The following is a 23,365-nucleotide window of genomic DNA, read 5'->3' on the forward strand; positions in this document are numbered from 1 at the left end:
CCAGTCTAGCTCTGAATGCTCTGTTGACACCAACATCTAGCGGCAGGAGTTCTTTGGTAAATCCACCCTATTAAATGACGGCCGCTGTCAATTGGTTGACAGAAGAACTATATATCCCAGCAGTCACTGCGCACTACTTTTTCTACGGGGAAAATAGAGTCGGGGGCTGCTTGCCGTAGTTGCGAGAACTGTTGCGGCTCAATATTGAGCCATATATATATATATATATATATATATATATATATATATATATATATATATATATATATATATATATATATATAAACATGCTGCACAGGAACTCACAGATGCTATGACGAGCATTAATAAGTGGCTTGAAAAATCTGAACTACATTTAAACATATCTAAGAATTTCTATGTGTACTTCTCAAAAAGAGCAATAAATAACAGCGACCCCAACATTTTTGTCCAAGAAAAAACAATCAATGTAGTCCAATAATGTAAATACCTAGGAATCACTCTTGACTCTCAACTAGCCTTCAAACGACAGATAAAAAAAACACGCTGAATAAAATAAAAATAAATTTGTCTAATTTTAGGTTCATTAGGAACAATCTAACACCTGAATAAGCAAAATTATATTTTGACACAATAATCATCTCACACATGACTTCCTGCTTAACAAGTTGGTCACCGGATTGCAAAACAACACTTTAAATCAATTGAGACCATTTATAAGTAGGTTCTGAAACTATTGGACAGAAAGCCTAAAACCCACCACCACTGTCAGATATTAAAGAAACACAAACGCCTCAACTGGAACAGTACAAAAAAATTCCAACGCATCAACAAAGGCTGGCTCGAGAGGTGACTGTGTAGTTCCTTTCAAAAAGAGTGCTTTTAGCCAAAGCACCTTCTCTGTCCGCGCCAAACATACCTGGAACTTAATACCAATTAACATACGCGAACTCCCGTCTCTGAACCTATTCGCCAATCATCCTTAAGGCTGGCTGTCAGACGAACAAAATTGCGATGACGACGCTGTCTAAAATTGTACTACCTGTATGTGTCTAGTGTGTTATTGTTTATCTTGTACCCACACAAGGGACTAAAGATGTAAATTAGCCGGCAGCTACAATCTTAGATATTTACATATATATGTTCATTAACATGAATTTAAATATGTTCATTAATATGTGCTGTCCCTTATCAAATAAATCAATCAAAAAAAAAAATACAAATGTGCGAAAGAACATTTACTAAGGAGACATGACATCAGTTTGGTATGCAAACCTCTTTACATCTTGCTTCATTCTCATTGGTTCCTTAACAAGAGTCACACCTGCTTCCTTCTACTGGTTCAACACGTGGGCACCCTGAGGGAATAGATACTGCTATTAATACTGTGCAAATTTTGTTAAAAAACAGCGGGAAGAAAATGTTTGCACAGTAAGAGGCTTGCATGTTTGACATGAGTCAGTGGTGTCTCCTCCATTGTATACTTGATTAGATTCTGTCATTTTGTGGATAACATGTAAGCAAAATTCTGTCACCACACTCACGTCCCAAAAGCTTGTTTCTTTTACGTGGCTTGTGGGTGACGATTGAGCTTTCCTGTTCCATCCTCTGAGGCCCTAAGTTGTGGTCCGCAAAGGGTGCCATTTTGGTAGGGTCCTCCAGGTCACTGATCACCTTGAAGAAACAAAAAAAAGTCATTTATTCATCCTTCCGTATGCAATAAATTCATGCATGAACTGACCGACATCTTTGACCGAAGATGCTTCAGTAAAGTTTAGGCATAAATGCAGCCGACACAGACGCCAAAAATAACATACTGTACGTTGTGTTGTTTTGAACAGTTTGACTTGTACGGTAAAGTTTGCTTTTGTCCTTGTTAATATGCTTTTATACAGACTTGCTGCCAGTACAAACCATTTTGTTGTAAATGTAGGCTGGTTTGGCTACTTGATGTTTGTGAAATATAAACTAATAAGGTAAATGTTCACCAAATTAAAATATCATCCGTTGTATAAAACATGGCAGCAACATATTAAGCCGTCATTCTGCATGCCAACTGGACCAAATTTGAAAGTGCCGGCTTAACAGGAAGAGAACATTAAAGGTTTGCAGCAGCGAGTGCTATGGTCTGCATAGCGAATTGTATTTTTTATTTTTGTACAATAAAGCCAGCACTTTACTAATTTTAAGGAAGAAAGGGAGATCATAGCAACCATTAAATTGGCAATAATAGTTTCAAAGGGAACGTGGAGAGTTAAATGTCATTTGTGAGTACAGTTGCACCTGAAGCACTTCGAGATATAATTTAAACTGAGGCGGGAGAAGATTATTTTTGAGAGAACTCATTAAAATTGGCCTATGTTGTCCTTTTTTCTGTTTTTTGAATACATAGGCCAGAATAGTCTGATATTCCTCTTTCAGCCCCTTTCCCACATTAGTGTTTTTTTTTTTTTAATGCATTTACTACTCTCGAATAGAACAGGTTTTTATTTGTGGTGCCCAAACTGCCTAGCGTAACTTTCAACATGCAAAGCTTTCTCCCCACACACATAATTGCAGGTGTTTGCCCACAGAAAAATGAGTAAAAGGTGTAAGACAATTCAAGGTATAATCTCAACATGTGCCAAAAGGCAAAGAGTGCACCTGGGTTTTGAGGCGTGTTTTAAAAATGAAAAGCGAGAGTCAGAGAGAAGTTGATATTCAATTACTGTATTTTCACACAGAGGGTGCACCTAAAAGTCTATTTTTTTTCTCTAAAATGGTCGATGCGCCCAATCGGTCAGTGCGCCTTGTCTGTGCACTAAATTCAATTTTTGTATGGCCCTGACCCCTTGAGTGACTGGATTTATTTCTTGCTGGCATGCTACTTATTGCGATGAACCCAGTGTACGTTCATACTAAAATTGTCTTCCCGCGCATTCCAAGCATTACGGTAGATCCATTCAAAACATCCCAGGGGAGTGGCAAGGCATTTGACTTCTGTGTGCTCGCAGCACTTTTAACCCTCAAAAACACGCTCAATACTCAAAGAAACAGCACTTTAGACCTATACAGAGGAAATGCCTGGCGTGAATCATAACATAATGCGGGTGTGAACACTTGGAAAATGGAACGAAGCCATGGATCAAACACAATTTAGCAGCGAGGAGGAACAGCTTTGCGAACGGCTTGGGATTGATGAATGTCAGATGGCCACAAACATAGAGGTTCCATTCAAATACAGGCAGGGAACGTCGCATGAGTTGCGTGACAATTTGGAATGGATTGTTGACAAAAATCTGAAAATACAACTGAGACTACGCCCTTTGCGGCGGTGCATTTTATAGGTGTGAAAATATGGTACCATGCTGTTATAGTATAACAGTATGTAATTGAATGTGGGTATGAAACGATATACTGTATAACAGTTTACCAATATCGTGACCGGACGTTTCATCGAAAGACGTTTCGTCGAAAGACGTCACGTCGAAAGACGTCACGTCGAAAGACGTCACGTCGAAAGACGTCACGTCGAAAGACGTCACGTCGAAAGACGTCACGTCGAAAGACGTCACGTCGAAAGACGTCACGTCGAAAGACGTCTCGGCGAAAGACGTTCCGTCGAAAGACGTTCCGTCGAAAGACGTTTGGTCGACGGACGTTTAGTCGACGGATTTGCCGCCAGACATTTCGTCGAACTGATGTTTCGTCGCCGGGTTCGCTCGCTCTCAAAATTATAATCATGAGAGAGTTTACTGTTGAAAGCGATCAACCAGGTAATCTCTCGCTCTCAAAATTATAATCATAAAAGAGAGAGTTGGTTTGTAATTGCATTGACAATGTAAGAGCATTAATATCTAAATATCTGATATCAAAATTATCAATAAGTTGCGTATTATTGGCGTGTGTGTTCATGTTAATCATCGTCGGATTCGCTGGCTCGCCCCGCCCCTGGATTCCCTCGTATTGGAGTGTGTGTACATGTTTTTCAAACTACGGCCCGTTAGGCTTTTTAATCCGGTCCACCGACGTTGTCCAAATTATAGTAAAAATCAAAGACCTCATTCATTTCCCTTTGCCCCGCAATACCGCTCATCACTCTCAATTTAAAGACTGCTATATTTCGTTGAATAATAATGTTCTTAATGTTGAAAGTAAACTTGAAAATAAAATTTCACCTTTGTTGAATAATAATATGTTCTTAATGTCGTTAATACATTTTCACCTTCAATTGTGTCTTTTTCTTATATTTCAATCCCCAGGTTTGATAAATTACATTGCTTGTCCAAATGCTGTCAAATTTTAGTATCCATTCTGGCCCGCAAGTCAAAAAGTTTGCCCACCCCTGGTATAGACAAACTTGCCTCTTTTATACTATTATTGTCCCAAATTAAACACATTATCAATAAGCTGCCATTGACGGCGGTAGACGTCCGATTCATGTTGACTGAGGTGCAGATGCTATTATTAGAGCTCCATCAAGTGGATATATAACGCAGCAGTCAACATGAATCAAATGTCTAACGCCGTCAATGGCAGCTTATTGATAGTGTTTGATTTGGGACAATAATAGTATAAGAGAGGCAAATTTGTCTATACCAGGGGTGGGCAAACTTTTTGACTTGCGGGCCAGAATGGATACTAAAATTTGACAGCATTTGGACACGCATTGTAATTTATCAAACCTGGGGATTGATATATAAGAAAAAAGACACCATTGAAGGTGAAAATTTATTTTCAAATGTACTTTCAACATTAAGAACATATTAGTCAACGAAGATGAAAATGCATTTTCAAATTTACTTTCAACATTAAGAACATATTAATATTCAACGAAAGAAAACAGTCTTTAAATTGAGAGTGATGAGCGGTATTGCAGAGAAAAGGGAAATGAATGAGGTAATTGATTTTTACTATAATTTGGACAACGTCGGCGGGGCGGATTAAAAAGCCTAACGGGCCGTATATGGCCTGCGGGCCGTAGTTTGAAAAACATGTACACTCACTCCAATACGAGCGAATCCGGCGAGGAGTAACATGTACACACACGCCAATAATACGCAACATATTGATAATTTTGATATCAGATATTTAGATATTAATGCTCTTACATTGTCAATGCAATTACAAACTCACTCTCTCATGATTATAATTTTGAGAGCGAGAGATTACCTGGTTGATCGCTTTCAACAGTAAACTCTCTCTCTCTCTCTCTCTCATGATTATAATTTTGAGAGCGAGCGAACCCGGCGACGAAACGTCCGTTCGACGAACTGTCCGTCGACCAAACGTCTTACGACGAAACGACTGGGTACCACGCAATATATATTGTTTCATGCCCACATAAACACAATAGTTCAAATAATGTTGAATTTCAAATTCAAAATATTTAAACCTCTTAAATCAGGGGTCTCAAACTTGCGGCCCGCGGGCCAACTGCGGCCCGCGGGACGATAATTTGCGGCCCCCGTCTTAATATGAAAGATCGATTTTTTTTTTTTTAGATTTTTTTTTTTTTTTTTTTTTTTTTTTACCTCTTTCCCCATGATGGCGCCGTTTAAGTGGCAGCCAGTGGCAGTAGCTCTGTCCACTCATGTTTTTCTTGTTTTACAGCATGTTTTACATGAAAAATTAGAGGGAACATTGACATGCACCTGCTTGTGGCAGGTGTGATACTGGTGTGCCGATAGCGAGCAATGATGATGTCGTGACCGGATGATTCGCCTAAAGATGTTTCGCCGACGGACGTTTGACAGACGGACAGGTCGTACTAGTATTTGTTAGTTTAATGATTAAATACAAATACTAGTATTTGTATTTAATCATTAAACGCTGTTTTCAGCTGGATTTGACCGAATTTGAGAGCATTTTGAGCCGTTTGGCGAATGGACGTCTATAGACGTTTTTTTGCCTCCATCGCGATATCATCCAGTATTTGTATTTAATCGTTAAATGCTGTTTTAGGATGGATTTGACCCGATTGCTGTCATTTTACGGCTCGGTTCTGCTACATCTGCCTGCCCAAGAGTGCTTATTCCCGGACTGCCATTGATGGTAGACGAACATTGATTTTTACTATAATTTGGACAACACCGGCGGCGGGCCGGATTAAAAATCCTAACGGGCCGTATATGGCCCGCGGGCCGAGGTTGAAAAACTTGTACACACACGATCCGGCGGGGCGAGCGTTCGAATCCCGTTTCGGCGAAACCTCCGTTCGGCCGAATGAACGTTCGGTGGAACGTCCATTCGGCGACCTGCCCGTCTGTCAAACGTCCGTCGGCGAAACGTCTTTAGGCGAATCATCCGAGGACCGATGATGTCGCTCACACTGGTACTCAGTGCGCTCAGGGAGGTTGTCTTTCTGCTCAGACCAACAAAAAATTAGAGGGAACTTTGGTTCGGAGCTGAATGAACCAATCACGGTGAGGTATACGGCTCTGGAGGGCGGGACATCGGCCGGGCTGTCCAGTGCCTCGCTCACTCACTCATTCATTCCTCCAATCAGCTGGGCGGAGGAGAAGCCGTGAGGCCGATCACTCCGCTCGGCGCGCACACTCCTCCGCTGCTCTCAGCATAGAACTGAATGTTTTATCAGTGCTTTTCTTGTGGAAATCCTGATGCGGCCCAGTCTCACCCAGACTCGGCCTCTAGCGGCCCCCAGGTAAATTGAGTTCGAGACCCCTGTCTTAAATGTATCATGCTATCTTTATTTTTAATGTAACAGAATATGAATGGGTGGAAGTGAAAGTTTTCATATAACATCAAATAATTACATACATAATCTCAACGGCACCCCAAAATCAGTTTCAAACTGTATTCAATACGTAAAAGCATCGCAAAACCATTATGTAGGTAGGTAAGTAAGTGGATAGGGTACCTCCTTACCCACCTAATTACCTAGGTCAGATCATGCCATCGGTAGGAAAACAGAGAACCCCAAGTTTTAAAAAAGTGCCTATTTGTTTGTATTATTAATCTAAAACTTGTATTTGCCTAATGTTGTGCACTTTGGAATAGTCCTGTTAAACAGATATGACTGCCAAGGGGGCATTAATCTTCCAAAGCAACATACAGCATACCCAAGGACATTCTCCTCCTTCTTGTAGTCCCACATATTAAAAAACACATCCCCTGCATGCTCAGACACACTCACACACACACACACACACACACACACACACACACACACACACACACACATGCACAAACGCATGGCAAGCAGAACACACTCACTTCCTTTATCAATCAGATTCACATTTCTAAGGGCTCATGATGACCTCATTCCAAATGAAGTATGGGTCCTCCAGCACCAAAGAAACAATCAAACAGATAATTATTTTTAAAAAAGAGGCAGGGGTAGGGGGTTGATGTTTGCTGTCAATTAATGTGGCTACAAGGTGTTTTTCAAATCGTTAACCTCTTCATATTTTCTACATTTTAAATTAGGTGAAAATTGGTACGGAAAAGACCGAAATGGATCGCCAGTTTAGTGGCAAGCTCATTCATTACATGTGTTGTCAGTTATGAAAAGACCTACTTGTGTTGTTTCCTCCTCATCTATGTGTTTCTTTTGGGTTATTTGAACAATGTCTTAACATTTGTGGGAACAGTTAGGCAAAGTGTTGTTCTTACTTTTATGTTTAAAAAAAATACAAAATGAATACATAAAATTAGAAATATTTACCAGCCAATTACCAGGCAGAGGTAGACAAGTCTAGGGCGAGAGAGTATCTTCATCCAGGTTAAATTAAAGGTATCTTCTGATCAGACAAACATTCCATCAACTGATCATAAAGATTGAGACTCCTGAAATAAATGCTCCCGATCTTTCCACCAAGAGCAGGGGATCCATAATCAGACTGTCTCAAGTGAGGTCACTGGAGTTGTGGTTTTGAAGTTGTACTACATTCAAAAATTATAATGGCACTGTATGCAGTTTAAAGATACATTTTGTGATTCTTTCATGTAGTACTCCAGGTAAGTAGCACTATTGGTACCTGAAAAAGACTCACTACCCTAGGCTGCCTTACTCTCTTGGGTCGGATCCCCTCGTCCAACCCTGTCCTTACCTTATATGGTATTAGTGTCCCTACTCGTGCTGTCGGGTGTACTGATTTTAATGTTTTTTTGTTTTTTTTTCCCACATAATGGTCATTCCTCTTTTCTTCGAACGAGAGTGAACGAAAGGCCACATTTTTTTTATTACCCTTCCCAATCCATTGTTTAACTTTCACACATATTCCGGAGCAGTGTCAATGGCAGGCAGCCTGGCTGTATTTTAAACTAACTATTACACCTCTGCTTTTTGCTGATTATTTATTATTCAGGGGCAGCTTACTGGATAACTGTGTAGAATGTTTGTTTTACAGTTCTCAAACTCAAGGTTTTGACCCTGGGCTTTGACCTCCCTGAGTGGGGTTTGTATTTTCCCCTTTGTTTGCATGGGCTTCACTCAGGGTACTCTGAGTTCCTACCACTTCCTAAAAACATGTATTTTAGATGAATTGAACACTCTAAATTGTCCCTATCTTTGAATGTGCATGTGAAAGCTTGTTTGTGCCCTGGTTTGGCTGGCAGCCAGTTTAGGGTTTACACCCTACAATACTTAAGAGGGATATAAGATCATTCATCCCTGTGGCTCTCAAGAGGATAAGTGGTACTTATAATGAATGTAAGTATTTATGAATAATTAAGCTCTTGCAGGAGCATTTCAGAGCTGAGTGTAGAATGAGAATCAATCATCCATCCATTCCGTTTCCGAGCCGCTTATCCTTGGGAGGGTCGCAGGGGTGCTGGAGCCTATCCCAGCCAATTACAGGCAGTAGGCGGTGTACACTGATTGTGCGCCCAGATTTTAAAGGTAAAGTACTAAGTGTAATTCTACCTAGTGGTTTTGAATGGAAATGCCTATAAACTTTGGTCTCGTCTTTTTAGAAATGGCTTCATACTGAAGCATTATGCAGAATGCAACAACAAAAATGCAATACAAAGCAGCAAAATGTGTACAATGTGCATAAAAAAGCATACCCTCTCCAAAAGTGTTCCAGCACATCCCCCAGAAAAAGGGGAAAAAGCGCTGCTGAAATGGTTAGTGAAAAGTGTCTTTTTCTGCTCTTTGCTGAAGATTCTGCTCATCAGCATTTTTTGGGGTGGGGGTTGGAGGCTTATTTTTATTTTTTATTTTTTTGGCACCATAAATAATTTGCAGGGAGAGGTAATTGTCAAGCTGGTGGAACCTTAGTTGCGCATCTTTAATGGAAGTTTTACAGAAACAGAGCCAGTTTTTACATATGCTACCGCCTCCCATATGGAGCGAGGAGACAAAAACGAGAACACAGTTGTCCATCGACACTTAAGCACTAGCCCGCGAGGAAAAGAACGACACAGGGGGACATAAACCTACTGTGGTTTTAGGAGGGAAGATAATGACTTTGCCTGCATTAATTTCTTCATCAGCCATCTTGTTTCTGTAGACAGAGCACTTATGAAGCCTTCACTAAAGGTCCACTGTTATTCAGATGCAGTTCCTCGTGTCATTTCAGCTGTAAAGTGTTGTTGTCAGCAGTGTTTTTTTTGTGAGCTGACATCTGTGGAACATCTGTTTTATAGGTAATGCGTGTTTGCAAAGCTACACCTCACTTTACCTTCTTTGTTATTTCAGTGCATGCAAGCAAAATGAAAATGTTTTGTATTGTTGTGATTCCACGCCACTATTCTACTGGAATGGTCAATATCACAGATGAGCGCTTTGGGCCATATGTAGAGGGAAAGCATATGAGGGATCATTAATATTAACTTTCTTTGAGTGGAAGTCAATAAATACCTCATTGTCATGACATTTTACTACATATTTGAACAATTTCATTGACTGAATATTAATATTTCCACACTGGTAGAAAATACTTGAAACAACATAAAGTGACTGGGTGACTACTAGTTGTATAAACAATATAAATATTTAGTAGCTTTGCATGACTGATCCTCATTTTCTCACATTTAGCAAACAGGACACACCTGACTATTGGGTTCCTTCCAAACAGTGTCTAACAATGTCTATAGCTCAGGGCCATTCTTTTGGGACTTTAAATGTTAAAGTGTTCGTTTAGACAAATTTAGGCAGTAAATGTGTGAGCAATATGCAAAGCCGCTGGCCCCGGGAGCCGTGGTCATGTTAGTCTAAGGGAGGAGCTGATCCTCCGGGGCATTGGCGTCCAGGACACTGCCTATGAAAACAGAGCACTTTAAAGGAAATGAGCCATCCGTCAATATTGCCTCAGTAAATGGAAGCAGCTTTCTTAAGGAGCACAATTAGCCTTGGTAACTATGGTTGCTGGTAATTAAGTAGTCACATTATTGCATATTGAAATCAGTTTAAATATGTGTATCACTGCCAATCTACCAAAGATTTTAAAGCTAAATAAAAGTTAATTTTCTAAAACAAGCAAACAAACAAAAAATATTTAGCAATTACTGTGTCAGTGGAAAAACAGAAGAATATAGTATTTAAATGTACAATATAGTCATACATTATATATATATATATATATATATATATATATATATATATATATATATATATATATATTTTATATATATATATATATATATATATATATATATATATTTATATATATATATATATATATATATATATATATATATATATATATATATATATAAATATATATAAAGTCAGAGCTGCAAAACAAATATTTATATTAGCAGCATCTTCAGGAGAAAAAAGATAAAGAAGCAATTGAAGACAAAGAGTGTCAATTGAAGAGTCAATTGAAAACAAAATAAGTTTCAACCACAACTGGGGCCCTCTTCAATTTTTATTCACAACTGATTACAATTACTTTACTTGTCCACAAGCAGGAACATCATTTCATGGAAAATGACTCCCTGATTGAATATGCCTGCTGTCTTCTGTATCACGAGTTTATGTTTATTTGTGTTTTCTGTTGCAGCGATGCAGGTTGGGTTTTAGTTCAAAAATGTAACTTTGTCCTATAGTCATATCTAGTCTATTTTATGTATCTCTAAAGAGTCACTGTACATCTGGAAGCCAATTTGTATATGATGCCCTGTTGTGTGTACGTATATTTTTGTGTCAAAATATAACCTGGCAATAAAAATCAGTTAGCTGCTGAGTCCTAGGAATACCCCTTGGTGTTTCTTTTTCACATATAAACATAGAGCCAGTCTATACAGCAGTCAGGGGAAGATTAGTTAGGAATATGCATAAACGGTCAGAGTTGTAAGGCGCAGGGGGACATTGCACAGTCTTGCTGATGTAATTCCTTTGATTCTATGGGTCCCCTCTACCAGCAGGTGGAATGCCATAAGCGTGTCTTCTGGGGAAGTTTCAAAGGACAGACAGAGCACCCAAGAGACACAAACATCCTCCTCTTAACATGGCCTTTTCATTTTCGGAACCACTTTATCCTCACTAGGGTCGTGAGGGTAGGGAGGGTAGGGGGGTTACTAGAGCCTATCCCAGCTGCCTTCGGGCACATGGCGGCGGACACCCTGAATTGGTGGCCAGCCAATCGCAGGGGACAAGGAGACAAACAATCATTCACACACACTCATACGTAGGGGCAATTTAGAGTATCCAATCAACCTACCATGCATGTCTTTGGAATGTGGGAGGGAACCAAAGTACCTGGAGAAAACCCACACAGAACATGCAAACTCCTGACAGTTGGACCAACCAGGAGTTGAACCCAGGACCCCCACTGTGAGGCCGACTGTGAGGCCTAACCACTCATCCTCCGGGCCGCCGCCTTTATAAATCTGTTTCACATAAAAAAATACAATAAAAAAATAGATAATCTGAAATTGTTAAGTGATCTATTTATGACAATATTATTTGTTTGGATATTTTGTCTTATCTCGGCCTGCAGGCTATACACATGGAAGGTGATATAAAGACGAGCGAGAGAAACATCTTGCATATTTACAATCCTTATCAGTCAAATAATGACAGCGGAGTATTTGGATGCAACTGACCCTTAGAGCCAATTGTTAGCGTCCATGTACAGTGTAGTAGATCCCACCTCCTTCCTTCTCTTGTAATTTCTCTGGCGGTCAGACTTTGAGATATTAATGTAGATGATGCAGGTTGTTTACAAGGGGACTGACAGAAATGATTGTGGAATGGAATAATGAAGCTCTTTTCATGTAGCAGTAATTAAGCAATGTTTCACACTGCAAAATGTTGTCAATAGTTGGATGAAAGAGTTGGCAATTAAATTGCCCTACGACTTCTCTGTGTTAATTCGGTTATCCGGCATTTTTTTCAAGCCATAGTCCCAATGCAGTCTTGCCAGACACTTGGTATTTTGTAAGCAGTGACTCCAACTGATCTTTTGAATGAACTTATGATTTGTTTCTGTTGGCAAATCATTTCTTTTCTATTTGAGTAGGAAACCCCATTTTACATTTGTTTTTGCCCAAGGAAAACCTTTTGATTCATGTTATTTGAGTTAGTAATATTGCTTTTCACCCTCCTGCACCACACAGCTGTACTGTTGTCTGTGGAATGGACTCGATAATCATGCAGATCCCTCCCACAGACAGAATGAGTGTGACAATGAGGAGTGGTTGGGAAGCTGCATCCACGTCAGCTTTCCTTCCTCTGTCTCCACCTTTAACATGGTCTTTTTTCTTGCGTGAAATCAATAAAATGACTGGCACTGACAGGGAAAAATATTTGGTACACTGAACTAATATGGTTTTCAAAGGGATATAGGTGCTACTTTCTAAAAAAAAGAACAATGCATTATTATTCTTGCATTTTTAAATACACATTGCATATAATTATGGAGCTGTTGCCTAGTGTATTCAGCAACTTTATAATCTAAATGCTGTACCTCTATGATGGCCCCATCTGGTCGCCGAAGGAAAAGTCTGTATCTTTGCTTTAACCCGCTTACATAGAGTGTGTAGATGGCCACGTGGGTGCTGGCCTTTCCATTTGGTAGGGGAGAGAGCTCTCCATGTAATTCATCCATGGGGGCTGTCGAACCAGCCAATGGGTTCCGTGCTGTCCGAATACAGTCATAGACTGCCACCTAATCACACACAATGAGATTAAAAACAACATGCCTTACTTTTTTTCTGTAGATTACCACACTTTATATAATATTAATCGGCTAAAACATCTTTTGTAAACAAACAAAAAATTAAAATTGCAAATTGGTTTTAATAATTGGAAGTCCATAGTTTTGCTACACTTTTTGTGAGTTTTGCAGTAGTCAGTGACTATAAAGTTGACTCATGAGATGAAATATAAATGCACATTATTAAAAAACTATACAACATATCTAAAAAAAAACATCTGATACAGTTTAATATACAAATTTACAGGCGCATTGCTGGTACTAAGGACTTGATGCTCATTGTTACTAGTACATGAATCCTATGGGACCCAGTCCATGGCAGGTTGCATATGTGATCATGCGTACAAATGCACCACACTGATGGAAGGACTGTTCACTGTCTATGCGTATATTTGGGGCTTATACACCTGTAATGGTCTGCCCTTCTCTATTAGGGTGAGACACAAGCAGCAAGCAGAGCGTGTAACATGTTATATAGGTCATGTAACTCAAAGTCATCCATGTGTGAAGATCATGGAAGCTCCCTCTGAAAGTGTGCAGGCTCCAGTGTATCCAGTGTGCACAATTTTGGTGGATTTTACAGATGGTGTCATTGACTAAGAGAAGATAAAAACATAAACTCATGTGAAGGCCTACTCAGTTTTACATTACCTTGATCAATTCTGTATAAAAGAAAAAAAATCTCCTGTCACAATATAAATCCATGCAAAATGGATGAATTTGTAAAAGGACATGGAAGTGGAACTTTTCCTTGTAAAAATTCAAGGTTACGCCATAATTGGCAGAGTGATTATGACTCTACTCAAAACCCCAACGCTATGCTGGGGTCATTGGAGAAAAAAAACAGGAACTACCCATTCAACAGTCAACGAGTGTCAGGGTCAGACTGAATGGGAAGTTTTATTTAGTGGGGTATCGATATCAGTCGGCACTACTAAACACTTACCGAAATCCATCTCATGGCACATTCACGAGAATATAGAAGGACCCTCTACTTCACTTTTAGAGACACTGCATAAACCGTGAAGCAGGCAGTCTCTTGATCAAAAAGGACGTAATTGTAAAATTGTATATATGCTTCTGTGCATTAGCTTGATTGTGTGTTTTTATGTTATCTTATATCAGTGTGTATATTTTTCCTTTTGTGGATATTTCGGAAGGTCCTTGCAAATAAAATGCTACAATGAGTGTATATGCATACAGCCAAAGTGTCTGTGCATTGGCAGCCATCTATCTCTTAAATATGAATCTTAATTTGTTCTTATTATTGTCATCAAGATTATATTATTCTTTATTTATAAATTGTACTTAGATGTCCAGAACCTTCTTGGGTACATGAAGTATGTCAGTCCCTATCGCACATTAATAGTCGTTCCACTACTTACGAAATTAATTGATTCCAGAACTTTTTGTGAATTATGTAATTTGTTCCAAGGTTCTACGAATTAAACCCTTTAAAACTGATCAAAGTGTCCCACTTTTGTATGAAAGATGTGAGAAACAGACAAAAATGAAATTAAATTATTTATTAATGTATTAAAATGAATAACAAGCATGCAAATACATGTTTTCTTTGTGCAGTGGAAGAGTACAATAAGTACAGAGAAGCCATGCCAAGGAGTCATCACTTTTAATGCTTCCTTCCGCTAGCGATGCTAGGTCGGGCGGGTTTATTGCCTTGCAATATCAGACAACCTCACGCCACTTTCTCATCTTCTGTTTTTCCAGGAATAACAGGGACCGCTTATTCATTTCATTCACACTAATAATTTTACATAAAGAACTCCGTGACGACAAACGGGGGTCAAAAGAGTGTTGTTGTTGTATGTTGGGACGGTCATTTGCATATAAAATGGTTTCGTAAACTAAAAATCTTCGTACCTAGAGGCATTCGTAAGTAGAGATATGACTGCACTTTTCAATATTTGAATTGAGTATACTGAACGTTTTACGACCATAAATCCGGGTAGTCATTCACACTAATTTATTTTTAAAAGTTAAACCATTTAACATTGATCTCTACTCATATTGGCCCCAGCAATGTGTTCATTCATTCATTTTCTGAACCGCTTAATCCTCACTAGGGTCACGGGAGTGCTGGAGCCTATCCCAGCTGATCATAGGACAAAAGGAGACAGACAACCATTCACGCTCACACTCATACCTAGAGGCAATTTAGAGTGTCCAATCAGCCTACCATACATGTTTTTGGAATGTTGGAGGAAACCAGAGTACCCGGGGAAAACCCGCACAGGCACGTGGAAAATATGGAAATTCCACACAGGTGGACCGATCTGGATTTGAAACCAGGACGCTGATGTACTAACTGCTCAACCACTCAAACCGCCAGGCCACCCGGCCTCAGAATGTTAATAGTAAATGATTGACATGCAGACATATGAAGCAAACATGGGATTTTTTAATACATTTAAAGCGACACTCCCAAGTAGTGTAACAATATTATTTAATGATTACACCAAAGAAAACTAACCAAACCAAGTAGTAGACAACCTTTGCATCAGTTTTACTTTCCTGTTTCAAGTTGAAACCTAAAACAGAAAATGTGACTCTTTTTTAATGAAATTAAAAAAAAATGCCCCACACAATCAAATTTAAAGATATAATAAAGTACATAAACACAGGGCAATCATTTCGCTTCACAATCACCTAGAACAAAGGGCAATACGCTCGCAGGAAACCGAGGACAATGAATCAAGTTTTTCAGGACACCGACGTTTCGGCGGGAGCCTTTCACCCTCCATGGAGGGACGACGTGCAAGGCACGGTGTAATCTTTTTCTTACCCTCTCAACATTCACCTTCCATGCATGAACGCAGACAGGGAAACTTCCAGTATTTGGTATTGGGACCCTGATGCTAGCATTATCATCACAAGGTCACAATCACAGTGCTGTGGCTGGTGAATCCGAACATACACGTCATGTTAAGGGAATGGTGGAAAATGTGATGTAATGGTGCTCTGTCATCTTTCACCACTTAGTGGCTTTAACATTCACGTCTTCAGTCTATCTTATCCAAAAATAAAGGTCTCTGGACGGGTAAGAAAACTGGACGCGGTGGAGGAGCGAAGTGGAAGTTGTTATTTGCCTCTAAGTGCAGGCAAAGAACGGACGCCATCGCTCTTATCCAAAAATAGAGCTCTCTGGGCGGGTAAGACACCTGGACGCCACAGAAGTGAAGAGTGGAAGTGTGTGCATCAGGCAGAAGCATGGGAAGTCCCTTGTCTGCCTCCAACCCTGTGCTTGGGTCCCACTGTGCTCCCCAACCTTGGGGTGTGGACTTTTCTCTCCTGCTAACTACTGAAAATTCCAAACTGTTGTAACATCTCTGTGCAGTAGAGCATCACTATTCCTCTGCATTGCAAAATTATTGAACCTGTTCAGGTGGAATGTTTTCACATTGCAGGACTACATTCTGACTCTTATTTTGGGTGTTTAGAACCGGATGTGCGTGGCAATATGGGTTTGTCGGTTACCTGTTCAGTGGCTTCAATGACTAACGGTTGAATGGGTCGGTTGTCCATTGATTGAAGGATCAAGGGTTTGAACCCAGCTACCTAAAATGCAGCAGTATCTTTGGGCAATGTACTTCACCCTACTTGCCTGTGTGGAACTAATAAGAGAATGTGTTTAATTGTGGTCATAGTAGCTGATGATAATGGTGCAGTGGCGCGAGAGGTTAGCGTGTCGGCCTCACAGCTCTGGGTCCTGGGTTCAAATCGAGGTCACATCCACCTCTGTGGAGTTTGCATGTTCTGCCCGGGCCTGCATGGGTTTCCTTTGCATATTCCAGTTTCCTCCCACATTCCAAAAACATGCATCTTCGGCTGATTGGACACTCTAAATTGCCCCTAGGTATAGGTGTGAGTGTGCATGGTTTTCCTTCTCCTTTTGCTCTGCGATCGGCTGACCACCGATTCAGAGTGTACCCCGCCTCCTGCCCGGAGTCAGCTGGGATAGGCCCCAGCCTCAGAAAATGAGATGAGATGAGAGGAGCTGATGATCCAAATCGGTTGCCTCACTTCTGTCAGACTGCCCCAATGAAGCTGTGGCTAGAATAGAAGCAGCTTAACATGATCTTTTGTGGTCTGAAAGAATATTGTCTCTGTAAAGCGTCCGAGTGTCCTAAAAGGTGCTATAGTATATTATTATTTTTGTTAAAACAGGCATTGTCAGATGTCACTTTTGTGTGTGATTTTGCTAAGCATGAAAAGAGATGATTTTCTCCTGTTTGCCATGTGGCAGTTGTGCCCTAATTTCCATGTGAAATCCAGTTGACAAAATGTCTAAAAGGTTTTTCTGTGTTATGTTTGGGTGATGCCATTTCATGCAATGTATCATGGCTCATGACTCATACAAAAAGATGGAAAGAGCATTAGTGGCTCCACACTTAAGACTGTTCTGATCTGGTTTGTTCCATCATGGCACTAGCCTGTTTTTTCGCTTTCTAACAAGAGTTTGAGTGCTCTTTCCACTTCACCATTGTTCCATTTGATAGCACTAAGTGACTGATTTAGGTTCAGTGCCTGCATGGAGCAGACAACCCAGCTGTGGTCTAAGCAGATATCATTCAAGTGAGCTAAACCAATTCAAAGCCAATTAAGCTGAGATTTATTGTTGGGGTCTGTTTTTAGAAATCTGATTGCATCTGCATCAGTCCCTTGCCTGGCATCATGGAAGACAGACCTTATGTTTAATGGTGAGTACTATATATGTCAAACCATGCTTTCCAGCAGTTTCATAATTTTCAGATTTTCCAACAGAATAGACAAGGGGAACAACAGAGGGACAAATGTGAATGGCAACGCTGGACAGTGGTTTACAAAGACACTAAGACAGTTTTTTCTCTGGGTTAATGGAATTTTGTATTCATAAAATGATAGCATAACTCATTAAAATACCTTCAGAAGCTAATAAAAAACACATTTTTTCCTTCAGTCAATCACTTTTATTCATTTGCCCGTAAACAAAATTCCAGTATAGATGTATTGGGAAGTTGCAAGTCTTATTTAAAAAAATATATAAATATGTTATATATAAACATATTTGGAAAAAAAAACATCCTTGAGAGACTAATGATTAGAGTATTTTCTAGACTATAAATTGCATTTTTCCTTTATGTGTCTGTGACTTGTGTGAAAATATTTACACATTATTATATCATTCATTTATTCATGTTCTGAACCGCTTTATCCTAGCTAGGTTCATGGGAGCCCATCCCAGCTGTCTTCAGGCCAGATGCGGGGGACACCATGAATCGGTGGGTAGCCAATCAGAGGGCACGAGGAGACGGACAACCGTTCACGCTCACACTCATACTTAGGGGCAATTTAGAGTGCCATTTCAGCCTACCTTGGATGTTTTTTGGAATGTGGGAGTAAACCAGAGTACCTGGAGAAAACCCACGCAGGCTCGGGGAGGACATGAAAACTCCACACAGGTGGACCGACCATAATTTGAACCCAGGACCCCAGAGCTGTGAGGCCGGCGGCTAACCACTCAAGCTGCAGGCCACCCATAATTAGTTATTTTTTACACTGAACAGTAAGAGGATGCTATACTCCTGTATTTATCATTTCCACAATAGTGGTTGGGTAGACTTGGTCTACCAAAAAATATTAATATTTTTTTTACAAAAAACTTTTTGTAAAAAAATATATTCAGCTTGTTGTTGCGTCTATTCTTATTTTTATTATTTCTATATATTTATTTAATTTTAAAAGCCTTTCAAGATCAAATATTTGTTCTTTTTTTTTGGATTTTATCAAATAAAATAGCCCCCAAAATGCGACTTATACTCCAGTGTGACTTATATGGGTTCTTTTTTTCTTTCATTATGCATTTTTTAAGCGACAAACTCACGTGCGACTTGTAGTCCAAATATACGGCAATAAATCCTATAGCAAATTCTCTAAGTGGGTAGTACGGTAATCCGTCGAATATAGCGGATAATGTAGACCAGTCATGGTCGCGATAATTCAAAAACCATGAAGTAGGTCACCCATATTATTATTACATACTAGAGGTAAGATCGGGCCGAAAACATCCGGCCTGACCCAATCCGGCCCGCGGGTATTAGAGCCCGGCCCGAGCCCGGTGATTTAACTTGATTTGCAGGACTGAGCCCGAAACAAACCCGGAATTTCATATTTTATTTGTGAGGACTCGGGACTCCCGAGGAGGACAGGTGATTCATGATAACAGATTTAAAAAAAGTATTTTGTAATGAAATCTAAGTTAAAGAAGACTATAAACATTTACATCTTTTATATGATAATATAGATTTCAACTGTTTAAATGCCTGCTCAGCATCAAGGTGCCAGTCTCTTTGCTCTCGTATGAGAGCAAAGAGGCATATTGACTACATTCAATGAAGTCAACGCAAGTTTCTGTGGCATATTCAACAATCAATTTGAAGCTTTTCCACAACTCACTCTTACCGGTGCGTGTTTGTCTTTTCAGTTGTCCTGATTTAGTTTATTCTTAACTTCTGAACACCACCCTGCAGGTGATCAACACAGCCCAAGAGATAATCAACTGCCCCCTACCCACCCTGTCCAGCATCTACGAATCCCGGTGCCTTAGAAGGGCAGAGAACATTATAAAAGACAATACACATTCCGGATTACTCCACTTCAACATGCTGCCCTCTGGAAGGACCTACAGAGCTATAACTGCCAAGACAAACAGACTAAAGGACAGTTTCTTCTGAAGAGCCGTCACCACACTCAACTCAAGTTCTGCACCTAGCATCTAATGTAATATGTCTCCAAAACCGTGAAACTTATCCTGGACTTCAGACAGAACAAGCCCGCCCCGCTCGTCTGACCTCACTTGGACTACTTATTTAGTTCTCAAATATTCATTATTTATCTCTACTATAGATTGATTTTCTATCTGTCTGCTCGTTTGTTGTTGCGTCCATAGACTCAGGAAATGGTGCGACTTGGTGCTGAACGTCTCCAAAAAACAATGGAACTCATCCTGGACTTCAGACGGAACAACCCTCTGCTGACCTTTCTTGGACTACTTATTTATTGATTATTTATTTGTCTGTCTGTTTATTTGTGCACAATGGTTAAAGCTTTACATCTCATTATACTTTTATAAGTATAGCCCGAACCCAAAGTATTGACTGACATTTTAGGCCGAAATTCAGGTCGGGTTCGTGCTCGGGCTACTATATACATGTTTTTGCGCCTATACAAAATTACAAATACACAGATACAATTATCAAGAAGTGTATTATTTATTACATATTACAGTTATAGTCATGAAAAGACTTTAATGTATTATTATCTAAATACAATCTATAAATTAAAAATGTGAATACTTTAGGTCAGTGGTGGGCCGTGCATTTCACACTTAGGCCTTCAGTAGTGCTGTTTGTGACTCAATCCAACCCTCAATAAGTATTTTATGGCTATAAAACCTTTAATGCAGCTACAGCTGTGACACAAATGAAAAAAATCAATCATAACCTAAAAAAATGAAATATTATTTAGGAAAATAGACATATTTTACTCACCAAAAATATTGTTATTTATACACAAAATGCATCCTCCTTTCTTTTCTCAAGAATATTTCAATTACTCTGTGGTACAGATTACATGTGCGTTTCAGGTCCATCAAGAAGTTCTTTTCTATCGCCATCAAAGCTAATGCTGAGAGTCGAGTTTGTCCTGTTGTATTACTGGCATAAGTTTGGATTCTTTTTCGGGCTGAAAACGTCCGTTCGACAGAAGCAGTGGACACGGGGGTCACTGTCAAAACCACTAATGTGTACAGCCACCCCATGCTCCCACTTAGATTTTTCTGCTGAAGGAAGTCAAGGAGATCAGTGGGAGATTTTCCTGTAAAATCATCTGTGGCATTCATTACAATCAGTTCTGTTGTTAGCCGACCGATGCAGATCGAAAAGTGTACCGTGGCTCTGCGTTAAGATGGAGAAGGTTGCATGTGGGAAAGTTTTCTGGTATTCCCAAAACTCCTGCGGGTCGAGGAGGGAGAGAAACATCAGTCTTTCGTGTTCTTGAAATCTGGTCCGTGTCTGGCAAGTAATATTGTCCAGAATCCTGTCGTGGAGTTGGTGGTAGTGCGCGCGAGAATCTTGCGCTTGACCCCTTCATGCGCTTGGAGCACCCGCACTGCATTCAGTGGCCTCGTAGATTTCCTCGTATCGGCTCCTCTCGCGCTCAACTGTGTCACAAAACCTCTTTACTCTTGCAGGACAAAACTGTACATCCAGTTTGCTGTTCTGTAGTATTGAAAAAAGCACGTCTGAATGCTCAAAAATTCCATTAAATGTGTGAAGCCAAAAACCTACGTAGGATTGTTTTGTCATTTTGCCCTAATGCTTTATTATCCTAGGTTTCCCAATAATCCAAATTATGTGCTACAAAGTTTAACTCTTTGAAGTAGAAATATTTTTTTTGCGGGTCGAATCCATTAAGAAGCATTGCGGCCAATATTTCAAAGATTATATATATATATATAATATACATATGAATATACATATACATATATATATACATATACATATACATATGCATATACATATACATATACATATACATATACATATACATATATATATATATATATATATATATATATATATATATATATATATATATATATACATATATATTCCCCAGCTAAATTTTGGAACTGGATGCTCGCTCATACACAAATATGATTGATACCAATTTGATTATTACATAACTAAAAAATCTACGCTATTTAGGATGATAGGCATCCAATCATGTTTTTTTCAATGATGAGTAGATGTTAACAAGTGACCCAAAAATGCGACAAAGTTAATAGGAAGTGACAAAAATTCTACAGTATTCAAAATCATCTAGATGTGCTTTAAATCTATCAGCACACTGCACAGAATCATTCACCATTACAGAGACAAACGTACTTTTATTTCTCATCTCTTCCTTCATCACTTCAGTAATAGCAGTGATCAGGTTGTTTTGTATTTTGCCCAACGTGCCACTAAACACTTTATTAGTGGACAGGTGGTAATGTAAATTCGTGTTTTTCTCAGAAATGAGAGAAATAAGTTCCACATAATTTCTTTTGTTTGGGGGATGCAGCGCTTTCATCATGTCCTCGAAATGAAAGTTTACAGTCTATCAAACTTTTTAAGATTTCCCTATTTTTCTTTACCTTTTCGTTGTGGCGCTCCGTTTCCCTGCACCCTTGCTTGGTGAACTCGGGTTTCCCAAAAAGTTTTGGAGAGCACCGGCAGTGCGTTGGTGTCTCGTTGCTGCTTTGGTTAAACAAGTCAAATTTGCAAATCCAGTATTGCTCCAAATACCATGTCGACCGGTGGCGAATAACAAGCACTCCCAGCAATACAATTTGCAGTGTTCCTCGGAGCCCGTGAGAGCCAGGAGTAGCACTCCTAGTTAGGGAACTGAAAGTGGCGGACACACCCTTGTAACAGGCTTGCTAGCTTCGGAGTTGACCGCCCTTTCTTAATGATGTCCATTTTTTTCAGGAAAAGTCCGTCTGGAAAATGGCTTTGTGAGCAAATCTGCAACCAAATCCATTTGTTTTCCTCCGTCGGCCATTGTGGGTTGAGTTTGCGAGCTCTAGCTGGCTCACTCTGGCTTTGGCCCGCCTACTCTATCACTAGCCAATCATAATTGGTGAAAGCAATGATGTATCCCTACGCCTGCGACAAGGCATTGTGGTGTTGCCAACTCGAAATCAGATTGGTTAAAGCAACTGTCTTATCGACGCTTGTTTAATGCAGCAGAGCCTGCAGAACTGCTTGTGAAGGCCTTGAAGCAGATTTCTGACCCTGGCAACAAATAATGGCCGAAATGTGATTGGTTAAATGCTTCAATATGAAAACACATCTGGAAGCAGTGTAACCAGGGGGAAAGCAATGAAAGGAAGCTAACAGACAATTTGGAATTATTTAATAAGTATTGATGGACAAAATATAATATATGATTCAGATATTTCTTAGGCCAGCAGAGAAGGCCTTGAAGGCCCTGACGGCCCACCACTGTTTAGGTACTGTACTCACAGTGAAAATTGTTCCTACCCCCTTGATTTAAATAATCATTTAAAAAAACAGGTTATCGGGAGCTTTAGGCCAAGTCATCTTTGTCAGAATCCGTATAGGCGTGCACTTTATCTTGCCCACTCACTTCCGCCATGTTTTTAGATTCTGCCTCCGTTTTAAACTCGCAAGGTAAAATCTCCCTTGAATCATGTTCTCCTGCACTTCCACCCT

General features: G+C 39.7%; 1 protein-coding gene across 1 annotated transcript in view; it reads right to left on the reverse strand.

Annotated features, from left to right (window-relative positions):
- Positions 1–340: 340 nt before the first annotated feature.
- ofcc1 (orofacial cleft 1 candidate 1) overlaps positions 341–23,365 on the reverse strand; it is a 68,890-nt gene continuing 45,865 nt past the window's right edge. The window contains exons 7-9 of the mRNA XM_077624801.1: positions 12,840–13,040; positions 1,524–1,653; positions 341–1,337 (exon numbers count right to left, since the gene is read on the reverse strand). Coding sequence (XP_077480927.1) covers positions 1,288–1,337; positions 1,524–1,653; positions 12,840–13,040 — 381 coding nt within the window. The 3' untranslated portion in view covers positions 341–1,287. The remainder of the gene's footprint in view (positions 1,338–1,523; positions 1,654–12,839; positions 13,041–23,365) is intronic.

The sequence above is a fragment of the Stigmatopora argus genome, chromosome 17, assembly GCF_051989625.1.
Source record: "Stigmatopora argus isolate UIUO_Sarg chromosome 17, RoL_Sarg_1.0, whole genome shotgun sequence".
Taxonomy (NCBI): Eukaryota; Metazoa; Chordata; class Actinopteri; order Syngnathiformes; family Syngnathidae; genus Stigmatopora; species Stigmatopora argus.